The 25,860-nt window shown below is 40.1% G+C and overlaps 1 protein-coding gene across 2 annotated transcripts; it reads left to right on the top strand.

The window, feature by feature from the left end:
* The first annotated feature begins 3,344 nt into the window (after positions 1 to 3,344).
* Positions 3,345 to 24,477, top strand: TRUB1 (TruB pseudouridine synthase family member 1). Of its 2 annotated transcripts, none has more exons than XM_084903608.1 (8): positions 3,345 to 3,658; positions 6,647 to 6,745; positions 8,508 to 8,563; positions 13,876 to 13,957; positions 19,008 to 19,080; positions 19,906 to 20,045; positions 22,235 to 22,291; positions 23,043 to 24,477. In XM_084903608.1, exons 1-8 carry the CDS (start codon positions 3,382 to 3,384, stop codon positions 23,300 to 23,302), a joined length of 1,044 nt encoding a protein of 347 aa, XP_084759734.1. In that variant the 5' UTR covers positions 3,345 to 3,381; the 3' UTR covers positions 23,303 to 24,477. The 2 variants fall into 2 exon arrangements, with proteins under 2 accessions (XP_084759734.1, XP_084759733.1); XM_084903607.1 differs by having other exon boundaries at positions 3,347 to 3,658; positions 22,893 to 24,477.
* The last annotated feature ends 1,383 nt before the right edge of the window (positions 24,478 to 25,860 follow it).

Raw genomic sequence — 25,860 nt, forward strand, 5'->3', positions numbered from 1 at the left:
CCACAAGTTCTCATAAAGCACTGTTTTCTATGACTCTACTCTCTATAGGAAATCTCACAGATAAGCAACAATTGGAGAATTTGCGAAGCATCGCTTTCCCAAGCATACACACCCATGGCAAGGATCAGGTAAGTGCCCCAGGAATGCAACTGTGGAGGAGCCAGAGGCAAATTTTTAATAAAACCGGAATTCTCATCATTGTTGAGTCTTGTTAGTTAACAACCCTTGGAGGCACATACATGGGTAATTGAGGGCAGCATGAAAGTTGGTCTAGAAAGTCTGGGTCTTATTTGGTAATCTTCTCTCTTGACCTCAAGTTGCAAACAGATAAAAGGAGATATAAGCATTGGAAGCCACACAAGGGAAGTGACACTTGGAATATGCATCTACTATTTTACGTATTCAGCACTCTGCTTTTCTATCCACATGGCTTCTGCTGGAGCTGCTATGTTTATTCACTCATTTACACAACAGCTATTTATTGAGTGCTATAGCTGACCCTATTCCAGGCCCTTGAGCTATAGCAATGGAAAAAAAAAAAAATACGCAAATTCCTCATGGAGCTTCCAATCTGATGGAGGAAATATTACATTAGACAAGATAAGTAAATATTTGGTCTGTCAGATGACATGTGCTACAGGAAAAAAAAAAAAAAAGCAGGAAAGGGAATGAGGAAAGTTGAGGGACAAAATGAATGAAGCACAATGTTTTGTAGGTGGCCAGGAGTGTCTTCATCTTGAATATTTTTGGAACTGGATCAAAAGAGGATGGGTTAGCCCTAGCTAGTTTTGCTCAGTGGATAGAGCAACAGCCTGCGGACCAGAGAGTCCCAGGTTCTATTCCAGTCAAGGGCACATACCTTGGTTGCAGGCTCGATCCCCAATAGGAGGCATGCAGGAGGCAGCCAATCAATGATTCTCTCTCATCAATGACGTTTCTATCTCTCCCTCTCTCTTCCTCTCTGAAATTAAATATATATATATATACACACACACATATATATATATACATATACATATATATATATATATATATATATATATATATATATATATATATAAATCAAACAGGATGGTTTAAACCAAGAATCTGGAATGAGGAGTGGGGAGGGGAGAGCCTGTTAGAATCAAAAGAGAAGAATAAAGAAGACATAAGAGGGTAGCACAAAAGGAGGATGCGGAGGGAGGGAGAACTTCCCAGAGCCTGCATAATATTCCAATATACTTCTGATAAATCCTTTTAAACATATCCTTCTGATAAAACCCTAGGCTGGTATGAATCAATTCCTGTTACTCCCAAACAAAGAATTTCAACTCCTACATATATTAAGTAAGATAACCTATAAATTCAAGGCTTGCCCAATGTAGATGTTGGTTACTTCAGAAAATTAGAACCCGGTGCTTCTGATGCCAAGAATACAGACCTGACAGCAGAGAGTAGAATTAATTTTGCTGTTCAGAAATAAATTTTGCTGTTCTCGCAGCCCAGAAATAAAATGTGCAAGAAAAATCCATTTCTTTTTTTTCCCTTTTAATCGAATTAACTTTGGTTCTGCATTGCACTCGTGGAACACTCGAATGGAAGTATTATTTCTTCACCCCTACTTCTGCCCTCCCTTCACTCCCCACACCCCAAGGTCACGACTGCATTAGGGAAGCTTACTGATGTCTAGACATGGGTAAAGGCTCTGTAATCTCCCAGTCATCATTGCTCAAGTCTGCTTTAAACTCTCTCTCTGCTTCTAAGCCCAGGCGAGAGAGAGCACAGCGATCTTTGCTGAAGCTAGAGGGTGCTTTGCTCCCCAGGGTGCAGCCGTCCATCTGAAGTTACACCACCTTCCAGGAAACTCCAGAAGCTGGCTCAGGTATCCACTGATCCTGGGTCCTGACCATCTTTCCCTTTCTCTGCCCTTATTCTTGAAAGAATTCTCTTCTCTTCTGGCCTCTACCCCACTCCCCTTGGCCCAGGTGTAATGTTTTCACTTAGCTTGGGCTTTTATAATAGCCCACAAGACTAAGTGACTCCCTTTTAGGAATCTCAGCTTCTCTGCACCCAGCAAAAACTCCCCAAATATTTTTTCCGGCCTTTCTTTGTTTTGTGGTCTGAGATGCATCACATAAAATTGTCCCATGTTAGTGTACAGTTTTGTGGCTTTAAGTAACTTTGCATGGTTGTACACCCCAAAGGTTTCATGGGAGATCTGGTTGAAATGGGGGATGGTGAAAACAGAGGAAGCACAACAGTTTTGAAAATATTATTCTTTCATGTATTTGTGGCACTTCAAATGGAGTCCCCTGAGAGGTGAGTCTGAGAAGCTAAGAGGCACCATTAGGATGCTATATATTACTAATGTGCAAGAGGAGGAGGAGGAGGAGGAGGAGGAGGAGGAGGAGGAGGAGGAGGAAGGGCAGCTGTAAGACTTGGAGAAACAAGGAAGGAAAACCTTATCTGCCTGACAACACTCATAATCTGATGTTATGCATCTGGAGCAGAAGTAAAACGAAGACTTGCTCTTCGCTCTGCCTTGGGCCAGACCTGAACCATGTCCCTGAGTTGTGTTGGGGAGCGCTGATCTCCCAGAGAGGCCTCAGAGGGAAAGTCAAGTTTCATCTTATCAATTATAATAATGCTGTTTGATACATAAGCAGAATGTTCCAAAGGGATGCAATCCACAGAAGAGTCAGAATTTAAAATCTTGGAATTATTCAGAATTACACTTAATGACTTGTAAGGGTTGGGAGGGGACTGGGCGGAGAGTGCCTGCGGGGTGTCAAAGAGCCCACGTGATTTCATACTGGCCAGGCCTAGAAGTTTCTTTCGGGGATTGGAAGACTCTGAATCCATTTATTCATTTCCAAATAATCAGTGTGTGAGGCACTGGCGAACCATACAACAGGGAACAGGTGAGTAGGTTCAGGAGCATTTTAATTCTAAAACCGTAAATCCAAGAGCACAAAAAACTCAATGAAGTCACGGTTCTTCAAAAATCAGAATTTTTAGTTTTCTATTCTTGGATGCTGGATCTTAGTTCTGCCAAGGGCTGTGAGCAAGTGCAATGTGAAGAGATTTCCCGCCGAAAATACACACAGATTTGGTGTTTGGGTACAACAGCTTAGTTCTTGCCATTCTAAATGACACCTGCGGCACCGCACTGACATACTCTACGAAGCAAACGAGAGTATAAGAGAAAAACCACTTACTCCATCACAGCCCTCCGAAGGTACAGCTGCCTCTCAGCATGCGCAGGGAGTCCGTGGACTACAACTCCCAGAAGCCCCTGCGACCCACCCACCCGGCAGCACCGCTTTGGAGTCGGGCGCGCTCCTTGTTGCGTCATCAGGGCGCGACCGCAGGTACAAAACAGACCAGGGCTGCAAAAGCATGGCCTCTGCTGAGGCGGCGGCGGCGGCGGCAGCGTTGTCACCGTCGTCGTCGTCTTTGGAAGCAGACTCAGCCCCAGTCCCTGAGGCTGCAGGAGCCGCTGCCGCCGCGGCGGTGGCGGTGGCGGCCGCGGCCAGGATGGGGCCCGGAGCCAGGGTCTCCAAGGCCGCTTTGGCTACGAAGCTGCTGTCCCTGAGCGGCGTGTTCGCCGTGCACAAGCCCAAGGGGCCCACCTCAGCCGAGCTGCTGAACCGGCTGAAGGAGAAGCTGCTGGCAGGTACTGCAGCCCGGGTGGGGGCCGAGAGGAAAGCGGGAGCCATGGTTCAAGGCTCAAGAGATGAAAGGAAAGGGAGAGTGGCCGCTGCGGTAGATCTGGACCCACATCTGGGGCGTCTCGACATCTGGGGCGTCCTTGTAGCCTAGTTGGCAGTTGTCTCTCCCGAGGGAACAAAACACAACAAAGCCCACGCGTTCACAGATGCAGCCTGGCACTTGGCCTTGCTGTAATCTGACCCCGGAGGAGCCTCCGGTGTAGCTCACGTCGGGGGAACGCCACCCAAAGGAAGCGCTGACTCCATGCCTCTGAAGTTGCACGGGAGAGGGTGTTGGAAATGCAGACACGTGTTCCTTTTATTAACCAAGGTTTAGTGCAGAGGTTTTCACATAGCGGGCCTAAGAAGTATTAGAGACCCTGGTGCAAGTACAGATTCCCAGCCCTTGCCCTCCCCGAGCTTGTAATTCCAAGGACTGGGGTATTTTTAGGAAACTGCGTTTTTAAACTATTGCTCCAGGTAATTCTGGTGTCAGTAGTCTAGGGGCCACATTTTGGGAACACTCACTAGAACTCGGTCACTTCTCTAGGAACATTCTTTTTGTTCGTTTGCTTTGCCATATACACCAGTAGAACATCCGAAAAGCCTGAAGGTTCTCTCAGACCATCTGCTAAGCCTAGTAGATCATTTCAGGCAGTGGCATCAAGGAACCTTAGCTATTTGTTGGACACCTACAGTAATCCGATCTGTGTTAGCCTGGAGGGATGTGAAGGTGAAAGGTAACTGTCTCACCCCTCACCTGAGCTGGTGGCCTCGTAGTTTCGGCAGCCTTTGGTGGTAAAACGGTTTAGCTAGATTGGTGAGATCCTCAGACTTTGGTCCTGGCCTATCTTTTCATTCAGCCAGTGCAGGAGTTAACCGTCTCACCGTCTACTATCCCCTGGCAAACTTGACTTTTTTTTTTTTTAAATGCAAAAGCAAATTATCCTGCTAAGACATTGTTCGTTGAAACATACACATACAGATTTACATGTTTATTGGCAATAGGTACCCTCTTGCAGATGCTTTATTCCAGTTTTATACCCACTCCTTCTTTTGTTAAACTGGCCTTATCCTTTTGTTGCCTGTAGGGCTGGGTGACAAAGGAGATGTTGACAGAAGGCATTGCATCCAGGACAGGCTTTGTGGGGTTGTTTCCTTTCACAGAATGGCTGCATTCATTTGGCTCGACTTGTTAGCTAAACTGAAGGCTTTTTTTTTGACCCTCAAGGTAATGAATACTGTTCTTTTTCTTTGACAGATTTCTGATAGGATCAAAGCCAAATCCTGGCTTTCTGGTTAATCTGCCTCCACGAACTGGAGTTTCTTCTTGAAACTTGCTTAGAACTGATGTGTCCGGGCATTGCTGGACGTGCCTGTGGCTTTTCCTGGAAGCTGCTCACTCAGATACAGACATCCTCATTGCTACGCTCCATTTCTGTGTTGCTGGTGATTGGCCTCTTCTGTATTTATATAAGCTACACCAAGCCTTCCCCAAAGCATTTCTGACTGGCTGTTGTGATTCCCTGGGATGGTTCTTAAAGAGGCAGATTCCAGGGCACCAGAATCTAATGCCAGTCGGTTTGACAACCCCAGTCAGTGGTCATGACCTCTATGTATTAACATTCCTTGCTTTTCCTTACATTGATTCATGTCACACTAAAATCCCTGCTCTTCTTTGCCTGTTTGAATCTTTTAAGGCCCGAACATCAGAATTTTATGGCTAGAAAAGACCTTACTAGATAGTCACCCATGAATGGTACCAGTGGGGCGAACCAAACTCCAGTAGAGTGATATGCCTTCACACTTGAAAGGGGTAAATTTGGACACAGGAGGAAGACAGTAAATGTATAGGCCTTTCTACTCCCAGGAATGTCAAGCTGAAAAGAGAAAGAGTTCCCCCAAAGGTTTCTGTAAACTCAGGGATGAGAGATCCGTAACAGGTTGTAAGTGAAAGGAGAAGAGTGGGCAGCCCAGGCCGGGCCTTACAGGTTTATATTAAAGCAGACAGCATGCCCGTGTCCTATTCAGAGAGCGGCCCGAAGGCTGTTTTCCAGAAGCCATGGTTCTGTCTCCGTAGGGGGTGGTTATGTGGTGAGGCTCAGCCACCCAGCACGGTTTATTTGGCTTCTCCACTATTGCTTTGCTTCGGCCCTTCTCCTTTTTTTTTTTCTTTTTTTTTTTCTCTCTCCCCTCTTTTCACTTTCTTTTGCTGTGTATTCTGTCTTCTTGGTGTCAGTGGTGATAAGGAAGGCTTGGCCGGCTTGGCCCGCGTGGATCAATACTGCCGTTCCTGCTCCTCTCCTTTCTTATTTGAAGTCCAGGAGTCAGTATTCTTTCAATACACTCTTATACACCATGATAACAACAGCAACTACCTACAGGTCGAGTGTTTTTGCCATTTCCAAAGCACTCTCAGATAAGATTATTTCAGTTTATCGTGACAGTAGAATATGCGATAGACCAGGCGGGCATCCTTTTTTTTGTTGTTGTTGCTCTTTTTCTTTTTCTTTTGGAATCTTTTTTTTAAAAAAATACTTTTATTGATTTTTTAGAGATATAGAGGAAGGAATAGGGGGAGGGCGGGGGAGAGAGAGAGAGAAACATTAGTACGCTGCCTCCTATATGCCCCCCACCTGGGATTGAAACCCAGGGAACTACCTTTTGATACATGGCACACTGAACTACACCTGCCAGGACTACCCACTTTTAAAAAACATAATCTTTTCCTGATTGAAAAAAATGAATCCTAGTTTCTAGATCACTGATTTGGGAAGACTATAATTTTTATAATTTAGGGAGTACCTATACATTTTTAAATCTGTTTTTTTTGCTAGTAATGTTGTCATAATCTAACTATGTTAAGTTTATATAACACTTTTTACTTGTGAAGATGCTACTTCATTTGCTTTGGTCTTGGTAATTACCCGTTTTCACCCCGTTTGCTCTCACAGAAGCTGGGATGCCTTCTTCAGAATGGGCCAAGAGGAAAAAGCAGACTTTGAAAATCGGGCATGGAGGGACCCTGGACAGTGCAGCCCGAGGCGTGCTGGGTAAGAGCTGTGGATGGGAGTTTACCGTCGCTGCCACTAGCTAAGAAATAAACATGGAGGCAGACGGTTGTTGTCTTAGTCCTGAAACTAATATTACTCTTATCATGGATGCGTAAAGGGGGTTGAGATAGACTTGATGCAGGAGTTGGGATTTGAGCTGGGTTCCCAGTGTGGACTTTGAATACTTCGCTTAGGTCAGCGTTTTTCAACCGCTGTTGCCTGGTGTGCCGTAGGTGCAGACAAGACAAGAATTTTATAATTTTTCACTATTTTGTTTACTTAATATTTCATAATAAAGTAATTATAAAATACTTTCTTTGTGTGTATTTGATTCCTATTCAAGAGAATTACTTTATATATAGTCAATATAGACACAGAGTTAAATTTTTTAACATTTTCTAATGGTGGTGTGCCTCGTGATTTTTTTCATGAAACAAGTGTGCCTTTGCCCAAAAAAGGTTGAAAAACACTGGCTTAGGTGTTGGTACTGTATGCTTTGGGACCCTATTGAGGATTGTTGGGGTAGGGGATGCCTTGTAGTGTACAGTATAGGTTTTCAGAAATGGTAGGGATTGGGGGAAAGGGGAGGAAGTAGGGGTCAGGCGTGCAGAGGTTTAGGCAGATGTAGGCTGGTGGCAGGCAGTGGGAAGAAAGCCTGGGTGAGGAAGGCGGGAAGGAGGATGAAAAGGAACAGCCAGTCTGATTTGAATTTTAACTAGTGAGATGTGGGGCAAAGTTCTTAGTCTATATTTCAACTTTCCTATCTGTAAAATAGGGATAATCGCATTACCTTTTAGGTGTGTTATAAGGATTAAATGAGCGAATGAATGGAAAACATTTAAAAGTGGAATTTGATAAGTGGTAAACTCAGTGAGTGGTATGCTATAAATATTCATGATAACTCAGCTTGCCAATCATTTCTCCTCTTCACTTCTTGTTATTCTCAATTGTGGTGATTGTATTGTGTTCTTATACAAAATTGTATCCATTGATGAGAAATATTTCAATTTTTACGAACATTTGCTCACTGTTTAGTGAAGAAATGATTATATCCTGTTATGCTCGACTAGTGAAATGTGTTATCATGTGGTTAAATAATGTTTGCCAGAGAAGAGACAGGTGGGCAGTTGTACTTTCTAGATGGTCTCTGTGAGCAGACATCCTCCAGGCTCTCGTTTACCACGTGTTCCTAGCGCTGGGTTGATTTGTTAATGATTCTGTTTCCTTGATTGTATAAAGCTGGGCAATAATCGTCTTTAAATGGTTCATTAGCTATGATGATAGCTTTTGCTTTGTTTAATAATGAATTCTGTCAAAAGACTGTCATACCATGGCTAATTGTACCATGTATTTTTCACTGATGCCCGTATAAAATTCCAGTGAATCCTTTAAGATTTTTCTAAGACTTGTTATTATGTAAATGACCTGGTTGAGGTTTCTACCATATTTTACACTTCGAGAAAGAAAATAACCCCCCCCTTCTCTGTCTCTCTCTCTCTCTCTCTCTCTCTCTCTCTCTCTCTCTCTCTGTCTCCCCCTTTCCCTTCCTCTATCCCTCTATCCCTCTTCCATTCCCTCCTCAGAATTTCTTAGCTGCATGACAAGCTCAATGGGTTGGAGTATTAGAAGTCCTCAATTTATGCTAAATATATGTTCTTCCAAACTTTATGTATGCCAGGAAATTATGACCACAATATGTAGATATTTTAAAAACCTACTTTTCATAATAGAGTGTCCTAATATTTCTTTCTTTGATTTGTAGTGATTGGAATTGGAAGGGGAACAAAAATGTTGACCAGTATGTTGTCAGGATCCAAGGTAAGAATACTGCAATAGTTCTGTTTTTCTTTTTATCTTGAATATTTTCCTCAATGACCACGTGCTGGATTTTATCGAGTAAGAAATAAACTCTACAAATTGCATGAGTGGGTGTCCATCCTGAGTATTCCTCACAGACTCCGCAATCATACCTGAGAATTAAAAATATCAGGACTATACATTGGAAATCCAAGATTGAAAAACAAATTTGATTGATAAAAGCAAAAACTCTGCTGTGCCCATATCTTTTTAAAAAAATCATCTATTTTTTTATATAATTATATTTCTTAGATGCAAGGTTACTTACCATAAATTCTATTGGCAGATTTAATAAACCTTGGAATTTTTATAGAAACAATACCATTTTGTAAAAGGTGCACTTTTCAACAAACACATGCTTTGTTCAGTGGTTGCAAATGTTTGCTGAAGAGAAGAATTTGGCTTCTTTAAGAGGCTAAGTTACATCATTCACCTGTTAGAGTAACCTTGACTTTTTTTTTTTTAATTGATTTTCCACAGAGAGGAAGGGAGAGGGATAGAGAGCTAGAAACATCGATGAGAGAGAAGCATCGATCAGCTGCCTCCTGCACACCCACTACTGGGGATGTGCCCGCAATCAACGTACATGCCCTTGACCGGAATCGAACCTGGGACCTTTCAGTCTGGGACCGATGTTCTATCCACTGAGCCAAACCGGTTTCAGCTGCCTTGACTTTTTTTGAGGCTCTTGAAAGGAGGGAGAAGAGGGACTGTGCAGGATTAGGGGTGGCTGAAACCCGTGGACTGCGTCAGGCCTTCAGGGGGGACCCTCAGGAGGAAACCGCGGGGTGAAGGAGAGAGAAACGAGATGTCAAAGTGGTTAACCTTTCTGGGCCTCTCAGGGTTTCCTCAGGAAAAACGATTTGATCCTCTCCAGGGTCTCTTCCTGTTCTAAGAGATAATGACCTCTGTATTGGATTAGTTACTGGGTTACAATAGTGGGGCTAGGGACCAGTGAAAATGCCTAAGGAGGACAGTTCATATGCCTGTAGGTAGAGAAGAATTTCAGCAGGTTCCTGGACTAAGCTTTTTGTTTTAAAACCCTCGCTCTGAGTGGGATATATATAGTGGATAAAGTGATTTTTGTCTAAATTGTTTTGTCTAATTTGTTTAAAAAGAAAAAGGTGGTAAAAGACTGTTTAAAATTGTTTTCCAATTCATTGCAGACCGATTGATGACTTTTGTAAAACGTAATTAAAACGTTACAGCATTGTCACGTTGCTGAATAAATTCCTAAACGCCTTAGTTTTCTGAAATTAATCTCGTCATGGACATGGGATCTTGCACCACACTTTGAGTGGCAATGATCTAAGTTAGCTTTTCCTCAAATAAAAAGCCCTGGAGAATGTAATGCCTTTGACATTACATTTTTGTTACCAACTCTCATAAAACCTGTCTTTTTCCATTAAAATGGATCTTAACGCCTTACAGAAGAATTCAGTGTTGCTTGCTCTGCAATCTTCAGAATGTTGGGGTGGAAAAGGCACAGAATGCAAACGCTGTTTCAGAATGCAGGAGTTGGACTGTTTTACAGGAAATATGTACACTGTGCTTAAATAGTGACACACACAGCTTAGAATCTGTTTCTGATAAATGTGTGCGTATGTTTTGCCAGTTGCTTAGTATTTGTTTGTTAACTCTAAACTATAAGCAATAGCAATTTTGATATAGAATAATGGATGATTTTTATTTTCTTTTTTGTTATGGTTTGGTATTTTCCAAAATCTTTACCATAAACAAGTGACTTTTATAATAACCAAGAAAAAAACGATGTATTTACATTAAGGAATTTGTTCGGGTTTTCCCCAGAAAAAATATTTGAGTTCATTGGAATATTTATTATCCATCCTCAACCACAAGTATGCAAAAACACATTATATCTTATGGAAAGGTTTTACATGTAAATTCCAGGCATATTTCCAGAAATATGACGACTGGAAATGTAAATACATTGTTGGCTCTGGCTTAAGCTCTATTTGTCACAAACCATTTTGGTGTTGAACTAGGAAAGCTGAATGTCATAGAGTAAAGTCACTAATCCTCAGTAATTTAAATGGAAAATCCCAGGTGCCTCTCCTCACAGAAACCTGGTTCCTGGGTGCTTCGAATTTCAAAAGGAGGATTATTATCTCATTAGCTACTTGTATTTTCTATACTTTGAATTTTAGATCGTGTATGTGTTGAACTATGAAGTCATTTGGATTTTATCTTAACTTTGTCGAAGATGGTATTTTTCTCAAAAGCAGTTAAAAACTTAATGTATTTTTAAAAATAGATTTCGGAAGGAATCTGAGAGAGCTTCATATTCAGGGGCTTTCAAACTTTCTTGACCAAGACCCAGAATAAGAAGTTCATTTAACATCATGACCCTCTATACACATACACGTATAAGAAATTAAACAACCTTAACCAGCTATCCGGCTTATGTGGGCAAAGCCAGCATTTCCTCCGGAGGCAGCTTACATCTCCTCCAACAGCTGCACAAGTGTGATTGTTGGGGTATACACATTTTCCCACCCTGGATGTGCTCAAGGACAGCAGTGTACCCCAAGAAATACAGTAGCATTTTTAGGGTAAACCAGTCAGTGTCAACTCTGAACGCGACTCGAATAATGCTCCTGTGAAGTGTAGCTGGCTCTCTAAGATCTAAGCATGGCTAACCCCTTAATCAACTTGGTCCTTTTGTAGCTTTTCTTTACCCTCTTGTTAATATTCACGCATTTCATTAGCACTACACTGAAAGTTTTGAAGGGCTTACACTTGTGAACTGTACAAAAGCACTCCCTTTTTAATGAAGGCATTCAGAGCCACATGTTTTTGGTTTGGTAGTGTGCTTTTCTAAGTGCTCTTCCTCATTCTGAATAATATCCCTTTGTTTGTGAAACTTTGAGTCACACAGGCTTTCAAAATCAAACTCCAGAAAAAGCAGCGCTTCGTTGAGATGAAAATAATTATGTACACTCTCTGTAATACAAACATATTCCTTTCTTCTGATGAGTTCAGAAGCCAACTTGCTTTTCATGTTGTCTAGTGGGGTTCAGGGAGCTGGAGGATGAGTGAAGTGGAGACTAGAGTAATATTAGTATCAGCAAGAAGCCATGAATCCCAAAGAGCACACTGTTCAGTGGAAACTTTAAAAATTCTACAGGACCGCCATTGGTTTTAATGTGGTGGAACTATGCTGTAATGAATTCATTCACAGAATTCACACTTTCCAGATATACATCATGGAGCATAAACAGCTCTAAAACCCAGTCTCTGTGTAGAATTAGGCCAGTGAGAAATACTTTAGACCCCATAGCACAGAAAGGTGGGATTGTGTATATACAGCCTCATTTCCGTTATTATGATCATAATAATCTGGACACTCTGTATATGTGTGAGTGTATGTGTGTGTGTTTGTGTGTGTGTGTGTGTGTGTGTGTGTTTATTTATTTACTTATTTTAGAGGCCCAGTGCATGAATTCATGCATGGGTGGGGTCCTGCCAGCCTGGTCAGGGGGAGGGGACATGGGCAGTTGGCTGGCCTGCCTGCTGGTCGAACTCTTGGTTTGCATATTAGTCTTTTATTATATAGGATATATATATATATATATATATATAATATCTGCCCTCTGGGCCAGAATCAAACCTGGGACCCTTCAGTCCGCAGGCCAATGCTCCAGCCAAACGGCTAGGGCTGTTATCCCCATTTTAAGATAACGGAAATGAGGCTGTAATAGGAAAGACTACTTTAGCTTACTTTACAGACTGTGTGGAGTGAGGGTTCTAACTTTTGAGCCTGTGCTCTTCCACTCCACCCTACTGTATTTAAGTCAGTTCAAATGCATTAGAACATTCCTTCTGTGTTGATTTGTAAAAATAAACCCGAACTGAATAATAGAAGGTTATTTCATAGAGGGGCACGAGGCTGTTATAAACTGTCTGCTTGCTTATGAGGATTTGAAGTTTAATATTTTTTTCATTTGTGTCTGGTCCCTTTACTAGCATAATAATCTTGTTAATAAACTGGAGCTTCCTCTTTTAAAAATCGCTCACATAGCCCTGGCTGGTGTCGCTCAGTTCTATACCACATGTGTCAAACACAAGGCCCGCGGGCCAAATCCAGCCCGCCAGGCCTTGCAATGTGGCCCGCACCGCACTGTCATCACTGCACTCCGCTGTCAGTTTATGACATTGTCAGTTTATGACTGTTCAGTAAACCATTCGGCCCGCGATTTAGGCTGGATTTTAGATTTTGGCCCCTTCTCTGATTGAGTTCGACACCCCTAGTCTATACACTGAAAGGTTGCTGGGAGGCAACTGATTGATGTTTCCCTCTCACATTGATGTTTCTCTCCCTCCCTCCCTCCTCCATCCCTCCCTCTCTCTTCCTCTTCCTCTTCCTCTCTTTCTTCCTCTCATCCCCCCTCTCTCTTTCCTCCCTTCCCCCCTCTCTCAAATCAATAAGCATGTCCTAGGATGAGAATGACATAGCTTCAGATTTTGCTTAGTGGGAATTTCCTACCTTGCATTTTTCTCTCTATTCTATGGGATGCTATAATTAACATTTTAATTTGACCAAATGAGAAAAGTATAAAGACTATGCAGTCCAGTGAGTGTGCCCTGAGTTAACTAAGAAAGATCTAATTCTCTCCTTGTGAATAATGACCATTTCTTAGAAGTGACTTTTTTCCTTTAAGGGAGCTACATAATTAGTTTTTCTTTAAATGCATAATCAGGTTACAAAGATTAGTCTTAGTATTTCATATAAGAAGTAGTAAATTGATTTATTTTAAAGTCAACTGTAATTGTATGTGTGGTAAAATGGTTGACTTGTGATGGCCATATACAAGTGTATTATACCATTCTCAAAGTATATATGAAAATTTTCCTTCCCAACCAAAACTAGTTTTCGAAATCTGTGTGCAACAGTAGGCCATTTAGCAGCCGGAGAGAGGTCAATGGAGGGGAAAGGGAGACATATGTAATACTTTAAACAATAAAGAATTTAAAATTAAAAAAAAAAACAGGCCATTTATAAGCCACAGTTATTGATAAAATCACGTTCTTCTTTGTCATGTTAGCTGGTGTAGGAAGTTTGCTAATGTTCTCCAACTTACACATGTACTTCCCACATATCAAAAACGGACAAGACACTTGCAGTCTATTATTTTTGCCTTTATTTCGTACAAGCTGGTCATATTAGTAAAATCCGGTATGACTTTCAGAACATGCATGACAGTTTTCTTTACCGTGATGGCCCGTGTTTCTCCCTGTTTCTCTTCCCCTAGAGGTATATTGCCATTGGAGAGCTGGGGAAAGCTACCGACACGCTGGATTCTACAGGGAAAATAACAGAAGAAAAACCTTACGGTATGGCATTCATCTAACGTTCTCTGTTTTTTAACATCAAGAAAATGTTTTGTGTGTGACTTCAGAATTCTCTAACTTGATACTGCTAGTGATTTTAGTATCCAGTACATTTTTAAAAAAATGATTGGAAATGGTTGTTTATTTGGTATGAGTTTGTTCATAAAGATTGATTATAATTGCCTCTTTTTCTATAGTCAATTTTTACAATGCTCAGAATTCTTCCAAATAATTTCCTTTCTGAAAACACTTGTTGCCAGGACATAGGACATTTTCCCTAGTAAATGAGAAACAAAGCAGAGAGGCTGTCCTGTTAGATGCTCCCTGTGTCTTGCAGTCGTTTGTTTTATTTGCTTATTTATTTTACAGTTAGCTTCTTAGCCGTTGAGATAAATGCACCATGTGTAGTGCTTTCAAACTAGTCATGTCTCTGCTTTTGGAGTACATAAATGATACGGCAAAGAGAAAGCTGTTTCTCTGGAAATAAAGCATAACTCACTGAGCCCAGCTTAATTTTTCTACTATTCCTTTTTTTTTTTTTTTTTTTTTAACTACTATAAGAAAGGGTAGATAAATGAAATGGTTTCCTAGCAACTGTCCCAGTTCTCATGCTATTTATAATGCAGCAGTTTTGTACAGTCAGTTCACCTACGTTATTATGTCACCAGTTGTGAGTTATAAGTAGGCTTTCTGGGGGGTGTTTAGTGTTTTCACTCCTTAATTTACCTAAAGGCAGCCCAGCACCTGGCCTCTCTGTACTTTTGTGGTGAGTGTCCTCGCTATATGGTTCCTATTACCCCAGTACTGAGACCAACCGCTTCCTCATTCATTTTATCTAAATTTTCTAATTTACTGGTATCAAGTTGTTTATATTTTTCATGATTTTTTTAATTTGGAAATAATACCAAACTTAAAGAAAAGTTGCAAAAACAGAGCCATATTTTTGTAGTTTTCAGCATACAAATCTTACTTCTTAATAGCATTATTTTGATGCTGTTATAATTGGATTTTTTAAATTTTTTAATTTCTGACAATTCATTGGTAATATAGGGAAATGGAGTTGATTTTTGTATAATGGTCTTTTGTCTTTCAACATTGCTCAACTCTCTTACTAATTCCGGTCGCTTTTGTGTAGATTTCCCATTAGGGTTGGTGTAAAGTAGACCATTTTTCAGGTCTAGGTTAGCCTTACTCCTGAGACAGGCTTTTCTAGTGTCTCGATAGAATCTCTTCATTCTGGATGGCGGGAATTCACACGTCTTTCAGCCTTGTGGGAGCGTTGGTACCAGTTCTTTGGTTAATTTTGCAGCAGCTCCCGCTGTCTATATGTGCAGCTTGGAACTGAGCCAAGCCCCAGCAGGAGCCCTATAGACAGCTGTGCGGTCCTCTCCAGCTCCAGCTGCCGCCGCCTGCCCGGGTCTGCTTTGTGGTGGCGAGGTCACAGTGCTTTGTTCGGGGTTTCCCTCCCCGCACCGCAGTCCAGAAAGCTCCTCCACGCCGGAGCTGTGGTGCCGGGCCCGGCCTCGCTCCCTTCCCTTCTCTCGGGGATGGCAGTGCTTGCTGCCCGTGGTCTGATGTTGCAAAGCAGCTGTTTATTGTATTTTCTTCCAGTGTAACAGCTGCTTATGGCGGCAGCGCTGTATCGTGGTCGAGTATCTTTTTAAACTCTATCGTGTCATTTCTTACTTCATAGTCCAATTAAGCACCATCATCTTGCAAGTTCATGGAAAGAGGCACTACATTTTGAGCAAATAATAGCATGTAACGTGATCTTGTATGCATTAATTTTATGCGAACGAGCTTTAAAAATTAACTTCAAATTAAAGCTGTCACATTGATGATTTATTAATTTGCTGGGTAAAGAATAATTACCCACACCCTGCGGCACTTAGATCTTACCCATCCCTTCTGCCAAATGGGCTTCTCTGGGCTACTTATTGGATATGTACTGGCTCTGGAGGTTTTATTCTCCATTCCTTCTTAAGTCCTATGGAGGTAGAGTCTTTATTTTTATATCTTAGGGACAATTATTATTATTATTATTATTTGGATTCCAGCTGCTTCTGCTTCCCAAGGTCTGGTTTCTATTACCGAACAGAAAGCAGTGCTTTGTTTTAGAGATAGCCAGAATACTTACATATTTCTTTAGTAGTGAACGTAATTTTTATTTATAATATTTATCATATTCACTTTTATACTAAAATATTATATTCACTTTTGCCAAAACCTGTTTGGCTCAGTGGATAGAGCATCAGACTGAACGGTCCCAGGTTTGATTTCGGTCAAGGATATGTACCTTGGTTGCGGGCACATTCCCAGTAGGAGGTGTGCAAGAGGCAGCTGATCGATGATTCTCTCTCATCTATGTTTCTAACTCTCTATCCCTCTCCCTTCCTCTGTGTACAAAATCAAAAAATATATTTAAAAAAATAAAATATATTCACTTTTATTGCAAAGTAACTTTGCATAGGCTTTCTGTCTAGTGATTCAAACATTAGATGTATGAATGATTGGCCTAGTCACTTTTTTTTTTTTTTAATAATGGTAACATTTTAAAAAATATATGTTTTATTGATTTTTTATAGAGAGGAAGGGAGAGAGATAGAGAGCTAGAAACATCGATGAGAGAGAGACATTGACTGGGGATGTGCCCGCAACCAATGTACATGCCCTTGACCGGAATCGAACCTGGGACCCTTCAGTCCGCAGTCTGACGCTCTATCCACTGAGCCAAACCGGTTTCGGTTGGCCTAGTCACTTTTAATTCCCTTTAGACCTTGAAATGTATTATTTCACAGCAACTTAAATTCAGCAAGACTATCTCGAGTGCCATTGCAGTTGTGTACATTGTATGGGAGGAAAAGCTGTCTTTGCCTCTAAGGAGCTTAGAATTTCATTATCGAGTTCATACCTATGTTCTGTGTGTGTGTGTGTGTGTGTGTGTGTGTGTGTGTGTGTGTGTGTATAACAGTGTAAAGTTGAGTCTGATTAATTGCAGAATAAACAACACAACCCATAAAAATGCCTGGGATATTAAGTCAGAGAGAGAGACAAGGGCAGACGTAGATTGAGAAAGGCACATCTTGTCATCTTGTGTGGGGGAATGCCAGGAAAAGAGCCATCCAAACAGGACAGAGGAGGACACACATCAGCAGGAATGTCAGTAAAGAGACCAGCCTCGCAGTGAAAGCTGTTTGGTCTTATTTTTTTTTAAATGTGTTGCTAAGTTATGAACTATTGCAGTTTTATCAACAATGGCATTTCTTTCTGCTCTTGCCAGCATGGTGTCTAGAGTTGGAAGTTTTGCAAAACTAAGGTGCCACCAGTAATTAATTTACTCTGTTTTAATGTTGCAGCAGAGTAAAATTTTAATGGAAAAATTCTCATTTGTATCATGAGCTACGTCTGTTTGAAAAACAGGATGGACGGAACAGCCTTCTGAGGTGTGCCTTTTTGGAGCAGCTAGGTGTTGGAGAAATTCTTTTCAGATCTGTCGCTCGGCTCTGTTTGAGTCTACAGTAGATTCCGGTCCTTTGTTCCTTTTGAGCTTGGAAGAATCAAGGTCACAGTGAGGTTAAGACTGTCTTGCTGTGTTGGTATTGAATCTTGCTCTCCTTTCATTTTTATTCTGGTGTTAGGACAGTCATTCAAAGTGGATTAATTATTTTTTGTTAATATTGTTTAAATAAAATAAAAAATAGTAAGTTTATAAAAAAAAATTTAGATGTCCTACAAAGTGAAAACAAAGCACTGCAATTTCTTTCTATTATTTATGACCTAAGTTTTAGAACACGTGTATAATTTAGTGTGTATTGACTAAGATTTCTGTAAGAATGAAAATCCCAAATAATGAATTTCATTGTGTAATAATTTTTAGTTGTAGAAATGTACATTAATAGTGAATCATTTTGGTTGAAAGTATCAAACAAGCTGAAAATGTGACTGTGATATATATATATTTTTTAATTTAGTGTGTTATTTTTAAATTTATCTCTGTTTTTGAAAGTATCACAGATGTCCTGTCCCCTTCTCCCCCCATTGACCCTCTCCATCCTGACCCCCTCCTCCCAGGCCTTCACCACCCTATTGTCTGTCCATGGGCTCTGCATATATGCTTATACATTCTTTGGCATATTGAAAGCTTTATTTATGTCTTCATTCAGATTTTCTAAAATTATTTAAAAAATGCTTAGTAATCATGCTAAAAGTCTTTGGTATGCATGTTCTCTTTTTGCCCCGGTTTATTTTTGAGGCAAAAGTTAGACTCCTGATTGAGAGTGTTCACTCAGAGGGAATGTAGGGGAGTGTGGGGGTAAAGGGGAGAGAGAGAGATCAAAGGACTTGTAGGCATGCATATAAGCCTAACCAATGGACACAGACACCAGGAGAGGGGGGGCAGATGTGGGGAGTGGGGAAGCAATGGGGATAGGGACACATAAGTAATACCTTAATCAATAAAGAAAAATAAAATAAAAATATAGCAGAGATTGCAAGAGCAATGAAGGGAGGAAAGGAGACTGATAAATACAGCGTTGCTGGGGGATAGAATTCAATGTGAGTGAATAAAATGTGTATCACGCCATAGAACTGTTTTGAAATCTATTCAGTACCATTTTAAATATTTGATATTTGATATATTCAATTCTGCATTAAATTACTTATGGGTTTTTCCTGCTTTCTGACCACCTCGTTTTTGGTCACTGCAGGACCATAATGCAACATTTCCTAAGTTCCTCTAAAGGCCATAATGAGAACCAACTAAGTACATTTATATAATTGAATCATTTTTATTGGAGAAAATAAGTGGAAGCCAAGGAAATTTGGTTTTAATCTTAGACAATATAAGACTTCCTTCCCCTTTTATCTCACGAATGTGTAACTTATTCATTTTAACAAGGTAGAATTTGCTGATAAAACATACACTATAGTGTATGCTTTTGTCGGAAAAAGTTGTAATGAATTTTCAGAGCTTTCGGTGCTGTGCAAATAGCACATGTACTTCTGTGGTTGTCTTGGTGTCACTTTTTTTGTTCTTGTTGTTCACTTTTGGCAGATCAAATAACACAAGAAGATATTGAAGGCATTTTACAGAAATTTACTGGGAATATAATGCAGGTACCGCCCCTGTAAGTTCAGTTATTAAATTTGAGTAAATGTGTAGCTTTATTTTTCAATGGTTGACATCACTTTAATTAAGGAAAAAATTGCTTTTTTAAAATGTATGGTGAGACAGGTTTTAAACTTGGCATAGCAAATGATAATTTTGCCTCCAAGGTAAAGACTTAAACATTTCAGCAGGCGATGAATAAACATTGTTTTGGATCATTATTGTTGAAATAAATTAAACATTTGTATTCACAAGAACTGTTTTCTTCTCTGACTGTTCCAAGGATTTTGTAGTCTAATAAAACTGTATCTCACACGGCTAAGATCTGTTGAGTAGATTACTCGCATATTTGTTTTTCAGGAACATTTTGATAGCTTCTGTGCGAAAATGAATTTTACTGGAATGGAAATCATTTCATGGGAACATAGCTGAGATCCTGTGACTGGAGGCCTTGTGCCCTTCACCCAGAATGAGGTCTAGTGAGGACATGACCAGACCACCTCCAGGAAGATGGAGAAAGAATAGAATTGACAAGATTGCTCATTGGACACCATTCCATTTACATTTGATCTGGTGCTCATTTTTTTATCTCAGCTCTGGCCCCCACGCTTGAGCTAATGGGGGGGAAAATTAAACTCCCGAGGTAGTAAGTTCTGATTAAGTCCTGCTTGTCTTAAAGATGTTTAGGAGCTTTATCCCTGATACCCTTGTGGAGTAGGTTAGAAGAAATAACCAGTTCATTTTTCTTAGAAGGACTTTCAGTTCAAAGGGCTGCTAGCCATCCTCTCCATGCTGTAATCCGGAATTAAATTCTGTCATTCTTTTCTTAATTCTTCTTTGTAAGCTATTCTGCATTAAAGAAGGATGGACAGAGACTTTCCACTCTGATGAAGCGAGGGGAAGCAGTAGAAGCAAAACCTGCCAGGCCAGTTACGGTGTACAGCATCTCCCTTCAGAAATTCCAGCCACCGTTTTTCACGTTAGGTAAGACAGAGAAACTCAAAATTGTTTGTATGTACCAGTCCCTTTATTTTGTATTCGGCCGCTTTTGTGTGATAAAATGGGTCCCTAGGATATTGGGGAGTCTTAAATTCAAATTTATGGAAGGTTAGGCTTTGTTAATACCCTTTGATAACTCATTTAATGAGGAAACCTACAGGTTGTTGGTTCAGAAATACCTTTCTTTTTTTTTTTTTTTTCTTTTTTTAATATATTTTATTGATTTTTAACAGAGAGAAAGGGAGAGAGATAGAGAGCTAGAAACGTCGATGAGAGAGAAACATTGACCAGCTGCCTCCTGCACATCCCCCACCGGGGATGTGCCCGCAACCAATGTACATGCCCTTAACCGGAATCGAACCCGGGACCTTTCAGTCTGCAGACCGACGCTCTACCACTGAGCCAAACCGGCTTCGGCAGAAATAACCTTTCTATGTAGACTTTTTTAATATGTTGTATTATATTATCTTTCTATAAAGTTAAAAGTTACATACCTTAGATCTCTATGAAGAAAGGTAGGTGAGTATATATTTTCAAAATTTAATGTTTTAAAATTTATCCTACGGATATTTGTTCCCGTAGGGCTAGTATCTGAGAGTTACCTTCAGGATAAAATCCATACTCATTTGTCCTCTTAAAACAAAGCATTTTTCATTTTAGGACAGGACATCTAGGAGTGTTGTGATTTTTTTTTTCCAACTTCTTTGCTACCTGCAAGTAACTGTTAAAGATCATGGAAATAATGCATGGGCAGAAATGCATTGTTGGACACAGGGCACATTTTAATTCAATTTGAGTTATCTAATAAACTTAAAAACCAAAATATTTGTTTTGCTTGTTTGGAAATCCTATGACCTCCTAGTTGCAGAAAGTAGTCGCTAAAGCCCTGGACATACAAGGGCTGTAGTTCTGGATTCTTAGGCTTTCTCCAGTTGAGCCTACTCTTACTTTCATGGCGCATACCAAAGAGGGTTCCTGTAATTTCCCAAAGCCTTTTTCCTGAACTTTGTTGCTTTAACGTGTCATCCGGCAGTGTGGTTTTTGTACAATTGAAAAAAGAAGTCACTCCTTTTCTTTAGTTTCCTGATTTTAAAGTGTTTGACAAATAATGAGAAAAACACACTCATAGATATTTTGTTCCATCCCATGAAAACATAGCAGCTGGTTGGCACAGGAGGCACTATCTGTGAAAGGAAGAAAACTCAGATTTTTCCGATGGCATTGATGCTCTAAATGCTTCCTTTTGTCCCCTGGAGGCTGTGATAGGCCAAAAGCCTTGTCTTTGCACCAAAGCCAAAAATAGTGCATGCATGCTGACCCATTTACATTTGGTCTAGTGCTCATTTTTTATCTCAGCTCTGGCCCCCACCCTTGAGCTAATGGTAAAAAGTAAAGAATTAAACTCCCCAGGTAGTAAGTACTGATTAATTTCCTTAAATGGCTTTATTTGTATGATAGGACTAGAAGCAGCTGGAATATAGCATGTTTTAAGGGTGAATAAAGATAATCCAGAGCCCTGCTCTGAACCAATAAACTTGTGTTATGCCGTGTTAAGAAGATGTTTAAATATGCATTTAGTTTTAGAACATCATGTAATTTTAGTTATTTTATGATTTCTCTAGGAATATTTCCAAGAAAACACTTAAGAATGCTGAGCTCTCCGTGTAGTATATTACCCCAAACGTAGTCCAAAAAAAAAAAAAGGATTTTTGTTTGTTTGCTGTAATTGTGGAGATTGCAAATCTGAAACCATTTTTAAAATCTACAGCTGATGATAGCAAAGCTGAGATGTCTAACCATTTCAAACCTGTTAGATGAACAAGACATGGAAATCTGAAAATATTTTTTTTAAACCCTCAGCTCATGTTCGCAGAGTTGAGAGGTCTACTTAAAGCCTATTAAATGAACAAGGCTGGGGTATTAGGGTGGCATGCCTCGCCAGTTAATTTAAAACGTGTTCCTGAGTCTCCGCTGTTTGCTTTCTCCGCACTCTGACTTTCCAATCTCACAAACACATACGCTGCTGGATGAATAATTTATGTCTTAGCACATCAATATTTTATCACCCGATTGTTTGCATAGTGCATTTTTACATTTGTTTAGAGGCATCTTTTCTATGTAAAGTGGGTTTCATAGGCGGTTAGCAATTTACCATGTCACTGTTAACATTCCAGATGTTGAGTGTGGAGGAGGTTTTTATATCAGAAGCTTGGTCAGTGACATTGGCAAAGGTAAGCATAAATGTCTTATGAATTATCATCCAGAGAGTAATATTCCTTTTTTGATGAGAAGAGGGAATCTCCTATTTGTCATATCTCTGAGTTCTGGCCTTACGAACTGGGCTCTGGCTGCCTCCACCTTCGGAAGCATTCGGGGTTTATGGCACATGATTACCAGCATCGGCAGCTGCAGCTAAACATTTGTAATGAGAGAAGAGAGGAGGGGGCGGGGAGAGACAGAAAATGACGATGGGAATGATGAATGGAAGGACCAACATTTTTTTTCAAGTACCAAATATTTCAACCCAAAGTTGGGGGAAGAAAAAAAAGATGTATCCTTCCAGAAGTTATTTTCTTTGGTACAAGTCAAGTGTTTTAAAAACTGGAAGCCACGGCCTTCCAAAGAGCCAGGAAGTTGCACTTCTGGCCCCAATGTTTGCTGGCAGTTGTGACACTGGACAGGTCATGTTACTTCCTCTGCCAAGTGAGGGGAACAGTTACCTCATGGGGTTGCCTCGGGGGTCAGATGAGAAGAGTGTGTGTGGACTTGAAAGCCGTTCCTACGGCTAGTTATTCAGTAGTATTTTGCTATTTAATCGTTTCTGAATCCCAGGGTTCTTGGTTCTCAAGTTGGATTACTGCAACTTGACATTGGGCGTGGTTTTGAGAGGTGTGAATGGAGTTCTTCTCTCGTTTGAAGGCATAGCCTGCGGTAGGGGAGGGATTCACCCTGTGGGTTTCCTTCCACCTCCTGTTGCTGCAGAGCTCTCCTCCTGCGCCAACGTGCTGGAGCTGACGCGGACCAAACAGGGGCCTTTCACGCTGGAGGAGCACGCCCTGCCCGAAGACAAATGGACCATTGAGGACATTGCACAGTCCCTGGAGCATTGCTCCTCTCTTCTCCCGGCAGAGCTGGCGCTTAAGAAACCAAAGCCCGAGGAGTCTCAGGAACACAGTTTGAGCTGCGAATATATAACCCTGAATGAGACCAAGGGAGAAGACGGTGACATTAAGACGTGTTAACGTTGGCCTGGGTCATCATTTCTTGGCTGACATTTGAATCCCCTGTCCACAATGACAAGCTACGGGCAAAGGACAATTCCCACTCCCCCCTTTTTTTTTTTTTTTTGGCACAAAAGAAAAATGTCCATCATTTACAATTTCAAGAAGGTACAATTTTATCTGCCTTGCAGTTGTTCAGTTCTATCCCGTACCACCGTGGAATGTTCTTCTGGAATATTATGTGGTTAGATTGGATTCAGGAAAGTCAGCTTTCTGATTTGGATCTTGCTTCAAAGTCTTCTCCTGTGAAAAAGCTGAACCCATTTTCTCATCAGAGAAAAATGACATATGAGCTCCATGTTTCTTTATCATCACAAAAGTTAATGTCAATTAATGTTACTTCAGCTTTCTTTTGGCTCCAGTGGCTCTGTTGTATTGAAATTCTTTCACTATGTTTGAAAAGGCTGGTATTTAACTCTATTTTTACGTTTTGGAGAGTTTGCCATTATTAAGAACATGTCTTTGATAAGGATGCATTTATTTGGTAATAGCTATGTTTGTTTAGGTCTTGGACATTAATAAACTTTTAAAGGAAATGTTTATAATTATACCCAATTATTGTTGCTACCACTTAAGGGATGTCAGTACAGGACTAAATGTTTAAATTCGCCTCTACTGTTAGTACACAGGATAGCCCAATGGCTTATATTTTGGGAGCTGTGAGATCTTTTTCTGATATTTTTCACAGTTGACCACCCTGTACTAAATGTTACTAAATAAGTTTTTAAAAAGTAAGCTAAAGAATGTATCATCAATTAAAAATGTTTTTATTCTTTGGTATTTATTTATACCTTTTGAAGGGCATTGTTTTTTAATTTGCTTTCAGATGATATAACTTTTGAGATAGTCCCCATGCATTTCCAGTTAATCTTTTTTGTTCTAAATATTTAAAAAGTTTTTCTCAAACATTTTTATTCAAATTGCCTATTGATGCCTTGCCAGTGTTGCTCAGTGGTTGAGCATCAATCTTTGAACCAGAAGGTCATGGTTCAATGCCCCACCAGGACACGAGCCCAGGTTGCAGGCTCAATCCCCGGTACAGGGCATGCAGGAGGCAGCCAATCAATGATTCTCTGTCATCATTGAAGTTTCTATCTCTCTCTCCCTTCTCTGAAATCAATGAAAAAAAACAAAACAAAACATTATATATATATATATATATATATATATATATATATATATATATATATATATATTTTATTGATTTTTTTACAGAGAGGAAGGGAGAGGGATAGAGAGCTAGAAACATCGATGAGAGAGAAACATCAATCAGCTGCCTCCTGCACACCTCCTACTGGGTATGTGCTCGCAACCAATGTACATGCCCTTGATCGGAATCGAACCTGGGACCTTTCAGTCCGTAGACCGACACTCTATCCACGAGCCAAACCAGTTTCAGTGAAAATATATATATTTCTAAAAAGACAAGTAGCATACTGAAAATTTTCTCTCCCTTGTTAACAATTTTGAAAGCATAACCATATTACAAAATAGGAGATTTCCTATGTAATGAGAGTTTCATATTTTTGTTGTGGAAAAACAATATATTATGCAGCCAGACTGTAGAAATTAGAAATGTTTAAGTCCTGCTTCATTTATTCAATAAATATAGTTCCAAAAGGAGTAATCATTAAAAATTTTCACAACATAAGAGTATCTTGATTTTTATACAATAGGTTGCATTTCTCTTAAGGTGGTTTCCTACTTGCAACCTCTAACTTGAAAATTTTCAATATGAAAACAAACATGATTTTCTTTATGGCTAACCTGTTAGGAACTCAATGTAAAAATGTATATGCTTCAGGAGAGCATTTTCATCACATTAGCCTTATATTTTAAATGAAAATATTAAAAGTAATCCTTTTTAAAAATTAAATTAGAAAAATTTTTTTATTTTTATTTTATTACAGAGAGGAAGGGAGAAGAATAGAGAGTTAGAAACATCAATGAGAGAGAAACATCAATCAGCTGCCTCCTACACATTCGCTACTGGGGATGTGCCCGCAACCAAAGTACATGCCCTTGACTGGAATCGAACCTGGGACCCTTGAGTTCACAGCAGATGCTCTATCCACTGAGCCAAACCAGTTAGGGCAAAAGTAATTCTTAGTATGTCACAGAACATTATAAGGAAAAGAGTTTGATATCTTAACCTAAAATGCCAAACACACACAGTTGTAAATTCAAAGTTTACAGTTTTATTTATTCCTATCTAGTGCTCTGCAGATTGTCAGCCAAAAATGGCACTGGCTGCTCAGCTGTTGGAATGGTACAGGTTAGGGTATGTGTTCACACACTGCTGTGAAGGTCCCAATAGAGGCAAAGGTCCCTATAGAGGACATTTACAAGGACATTTCTGTTGTACATCTCAACTTAAAAATTGACATGTATGGTTTACTATTGGAGAAGAGTAGAGATTATTTGAATAGACAAGTCACTTTAAAATAGTAATGATCTTTCTCTTTTATATTGAAAATAATGAAGAAAATTGTGCCAAATGGGAAAATTCCCCATAATCT

Source organism: Pipistrellus hanaki (assembly GCF_964339955.1).
Source record: "Pipistrellus hanaki genome assembly, chromosome: 14".
Taxonomy (NCBI): Eukaryota; Metazoa; Chordata; class Mammalia; order Chiroptera; family Vespertilionidae; genus Pipistrellus; species Pipistrellus hanaki.

Bases quoted from the DNA above. Each gene is read 5' to 3' on its own strand.
- TRUB1 (XM_084903607.1), top strand. From the start codon at position 3,382: ATGGCCTCTGCTGAGGCGGCGGCGGCGGCGGCAGCGTTGTCACCGTCG. The intron at 3,659-6,646 runs GTACTGCAGCCC...TTGCTCTCACAG, and splicing joins GAAGGAGAAGCTGCTGGCAG to AAGCTGGGATGCCTTCTTCA. The intron at 6,746-8,507 runs GTAAGAGCTGTG...TTTGATTTGTAG, and splicing joins TGCAGCCCGAGGCGTGCTGG to TGATTGGAATTGGAAGGGGA.